General features: G+C 31.6%; 1 protein-coding gene across 2 annotated transcripts in view; it reads right to left on the reverse strand.

Annotated features, from left to right (window-relative positions):
- Positions 1 to 2,684, reverse strand: part of LOC107728314 (cytochrome c oxidase subunit 5B, mitochondrial-like) — a 3,240-nt gene extending 556 nt beyond the window's left edge. Inside the window, exons 1-3 of one of the 2 annotated variants that reach the window (XM_016538441.1) lie at positions 2,515 to 2,684; positions 414 to 484; positions 226 to 325 (exon numbers count right to left, since the gene is read on the reverse strand). In XM_016538441.1, coding sequence (XP_016393927.1) covers positions 226 to 325; positions 414 to 484; positions 2,515 to 2,605 — 262 coding nt within the window. In that variant the 5' untranslated portion in view covers positions 2,606 to 2,684. Of the gene's footprint in view, positions 1 to 225; positions 326 to 413; positions 485 to 2,508 lie in introns of both variants that reach the window. The other variant, XM_016538440.1, reaches the window with a different exon arrangement.
- Between the last annotated feature and the right edge of the window lie 1,991 nt (positions 2,685 to 4,675).

Consider the following 4,675-nt stretch of genomic DNA (forward strand, 5'->3'; position numbering starts at 1 on the left):
GTGTGTGTGTGAGAGAGAGAGAGAGAGAGAGAGATGTGCAGGAGTGTGTGTGAGTGTGTGCGAGTGTGTGTGCGTGTGTGTGTGTGTGCGTATGCGTGTATTTGTGTGTGTGTGTGTGTGAGTGAGTGTGCGTGTGTGCGAGTGTGTGTGTGTGTGTGTGAGTGTGAGTGTGTGTGTGAGTGTGGTGTGTGTGTGCGCGTGTGTGTGCGAGTGCGTGTGTCTTACAGAGGCAGCCGACCAGTCGTTTGTTATTGATGCTGGGAACGATATGAGGGTCGTCTCTGGTTCCAGTGTATTCCTTTGGCTTGAATATGCTGTATGGATCCTGTATTACAGATCATAGGTGGTTCAAAATGAAAACTTTACACTCACCAAAGCTCACGGTCAAACAGAAATGTCATTGTGTGTTTTACCTGGCCTTTCTTCATGGCTTGCAGGATGCGTCTCTCCAGCCCCGCTGCCTGCTCTTCATCTGTTGGAATACCTGAAAAACAGAAAGCATTAGCAATGGTAGGACAATGATATGGTTGAGTAAAAGTGGACGGGTGTAACCAGAGCCCTGGAGGATAAAAATAAATAAGGGAAATATCTGCCAATAATACAGTCATGAAAAAAAAAGTGAATACAGTAAACAATTTCATATGCATTTTTTTTTTTTAAATATAACCTATTATACCCCAGTCAAATATTCTCATTGAAATGATAATGGCATTATATCATAATCTGAAATTTATCCTCAAGGTATCAAAGAAGAATCTTCGAAGAAAAAAAAAAACATTAATAAAGGTTATAGTACAAATACACATATACAGAGAGATAGAAGAAACACTTTGTTATGAAATAACATTCTATTTTAATAATTCAAGTGTTTATAAAGTGTTAGAAAATTAAATCTAATTTTTCACTATAAATGTATTTTTAAAAAAACCCTAGAAGGAACACTTTATAAAAATGTTTATTAATAACAAACATATAATGCTGAAAAAAATTATGCAGAAACAATTTTCACTCAGAAATTTTAAGTAAATTTCACAATGAATTACAAAGAAAAAGCTGAATTTTTAAGAAAAGTATGTAAAAAGTACTCCATCTTTGTTTTATAATTTTTTCAAAAACTAATTTTTACAGTGTATATCAGTGTTATTTTATAATATTTATTCTTTGGTGGGGAAAAAACTGAAGTGTGCAACATAAACTATAGTGATATTTAATATTTTTTTGACATTTTGATATTTATTTTCATTTTAAAGTTTTAGGCACTTTGTTGTGTATTTTTGACTTTTTTTTTTACTTTAAATATGTATGGTATAATTCTTATTTTAATTATTTTATTACAGTAAAAGTTAAACTAAATGAAAATGAAAAGTTTTTGAAAAGCTGTAAAAGTTTTTCTGCATTTTATTTCAAGTAACAATGGTTTTAGTTTAGTTATTTACAATAACCCTGGTGTGTATGAATACAAAATTCAAAATTCATCTCTTCCATCTTTATTTGACCCTCTAACTCTAGCACTCTCTATTCTAATTCTATTCTTTATTAAAAAATAAAAACTTGCCCCTTTTAGACTTGCACTCTATTTACTAACTGCTTGTTTCCTTTAAAAAAAAAAACTAACACTAGCTTCTCTCATCTTTTTGTATTCTATTTGTTTTCTTTTTATTTATTATACAATTAACAAAAGGCAAAAAGGGCATCTAACACTAGCTTGCTCTATTCTTTTTCTACTCTGTTTTCTTTTTATTTATTATGTGATTTTTAAAAAATCCTTGCTACGTGTACTGCGTTAAGCTAACTGGGGCTTGTTATAGCACTTATATATCATTGCTCTTTTGTTGATTTTGATTGCTTCCATTGTCCTCATTTGTAAGTCTCTTTGGATAAAAGCATCTGCTAAATGTCTAAATCATTACTTCTACTTGCATGTACATTCACTAATTATACATTAGTTATATAAGCAGTATATACTACAATAATGTTAATGTTACTAATTTAGAGTGTCACTAGCATGTTACTCCAAAAATATTTTTAGGTTTACACTCCAAAAAAAAAAAAAAAAATGTTTTGGTCTTGAGATTGCGATGACAGAATATGTCCACTAGGTGTCGCCCAACAGCGGGTAAATAAAGCGGCGCCATGATCCAGAGTCACTGGCACACGAACATGAGTTTAGTGCCAAGAAAGGCCAGAGCACGGCCTCCACAGCAGAAAGAACACATGACCTTGATTAAACTCACTGCGTATATATCATACGAGCCTCCACGTTATTGTTTTAAGTCATGTGTAGCTTATTTAACCCCTACTTTCAAGTGTTCTTCAGATATTAATGAGCGGTTTCATGTGTTTCTGTTGTGTGACAGCATGTATGCATAAGAGAGTATGTCACTCATTCAAAAATATAGACCAGGACAGCATATTGCTTTATTTTTGTACGTGCATTAATAATATCAGTAGGTTATCTTGCGCGAGATCTGCTTAACTTGTCTATAGAGATTCTTGAATATCTCTCACCTTTACCTGCCATCGCACGCTGAGCTGTTTTCATTAAAATATTCTGTCTTCCCATCAGAGTCAGGCGACAGGCTCTCAGAAGGACTTTACTTGCCATCTTGACTTTAAACTTAAGGTCTTCTGTGGGCGCTCCCACTGACGGTCACTACAGTGTGAACTAGAGTCAGTTAAAGTCGATAGAATGATTGACGTATGGGACTGACCAATCACAGAGAAGATCCGCTGGACTTTGACCAATGAATGAACACACGGTTGAGGAAGAGCGGACAGGTGTGTAACTGGAGAGGACAGTAAAATAAAAGTTAAATCTCTTCCGACTGCCTTTAGTTCTGTCTGAAGGAAAACCAGCAGATTTAAACAGATGAAACAAAAATATTTAAATAAATGTACACTGCCGTTCAAAAGTTTGGGGTAAGTAAGATTTTTATTCTTTTTTAAAGAAGTCTCTTCTGCTCATCAAAGCTGCATTTATTTGATCAAAAATACAGAAAAAATCTGTAAAATTGTGAAATATTATTACAATTTAAAATAACAGGGTTCTATTTTTAATATACTTTAAAATGTAATTTATTTCTGTGATGCGCAGCTGAATTTTCAGCATCATTACTCCAGTCTTCAGTGTCACATGATCTTCAGAAATCATTCTAATATGCTGATTTATTATCAGTGCTGGAAACAGTTTTTGCTTCTTAATATGTTTTTGGAACCTGTGATACTTTTTTCAGGATTTTTTGATGAATAAAAAGTTAAAAAGAACAGCATTTATTCAAAATAGAAATCTTTTGTAATAATATAAGTCTTTACTGTCACTTTTTTATCAATTCTACACATCCTTGCTGAATAAAAGTATTAATTTCTTTCAAAAATAGAAAGAAAAAAAATCTGCTGACCCCAAACTTTTGAACGGTAGTGTATATTGTTACAAAAAATTCAGCTTTGCATCACAGAAATAAATTATATTTTAAAGTATATTAAAATAGAGTAAAGTATATTATTTTAAATTGCAATATTTCGCAATTTTACTGTATTTCTGTATTTTTGGTCAAATAAATGCAGCATTGATGAGCAGAAGAGAATTCTTTAAAACACATTACAAATCTTACTGATCCCAAACTTTTGAACGGCAGTGTATATATATGTGTGTGTGTGTGTGTGTGTGTGTGTGTGTGTGTGTGTGATAATAAATGAATGAAAAAATGCCTTTAATCACGTCAAGGAAAACCAACAGATTAAATAAAAAATGAATAAATAAAATAAAAATAATAGTAAATTTGTGAAAAAATGCCTTTTGGAATACAGACAGATTAAAACAGATTTAATACAGATAGATAGATAGATAGATAGATAGATAGATAGATAGATAGATAGATAGATGCCTCTGCTTCCGACAGAAGGAAACCCGACAGATTTAAACAGATTAAATAAAAAATAAGGTTAAAATAATAATAAATTAATGAAAATTAATTTAGTTCCGTCAGAAGAAAAATCTACAGATTTAGAAAGATTAAATACAAAATTAAAAATAGTATTAGAAAAGTAAATAGACAAAAATATTTTAATATGTAATATTAAAGGAAAAACACAACCTCTTTTACTTCCCCACTTGAATATTATGAATGCTAACGGAATTATATCATAATTTGGAGCTCCTAATGTTAGTAACAATTCAAATAAGAACAAGAGCGTAGGTTTGATTTTGGCATTGGTGGGAACATAACGGCAGACAACAGACATTTACTGTTGACTGTTTGATCAAAATTATTGCTAGAGATAACTTAGTAGTAGCTGATACTGGTAGAGACACGTCATAGCGTCTCTACTAAACTCTACACCCTTGAAAAAGAATCAAGTAAGATTCTACTGAATAAACTATTCTAAGTGATTCTATTTAAAATAACATTCTACTAGATAAACTCAAATTACAACTTTCAGTTACGTTGACAAACATTTGAGTTTACCCAGAATCTTGATAGATTTTTAGAGGATACTTTCCCTTTAAATCTCTTTAGGATTGGCTCCATATATTTAAAAAAAGAATAATAATAAATAATGACTTCTACATTTTTGTCCTATTCCACAATACATTGTTTTATTTATGCAACATTGGCTGACAATTAAGCACAACACACACAGACAATAGAAACATTATAACATATATATATATAAG

Source organism: Sinocyclocheilus rhinocerous, unplaced genomic scaffold (assembly GCF_001515625.1).
Source record: "Sinocyclocheilus rhinocerous isolate Xijiao unplaced genomic scaffold, SAMN03320098_v1.1 scaffold247, whole genome shotgun sequence".
In the NCBI taxonomy this organism is placed as follows: Eukaryota; Metazoa; Chordata; class Actinopteri; order Cypriniformes; family Cyprinidae; genus Sinocyclocheilus; species Sinocyclocheilus rhinocerous.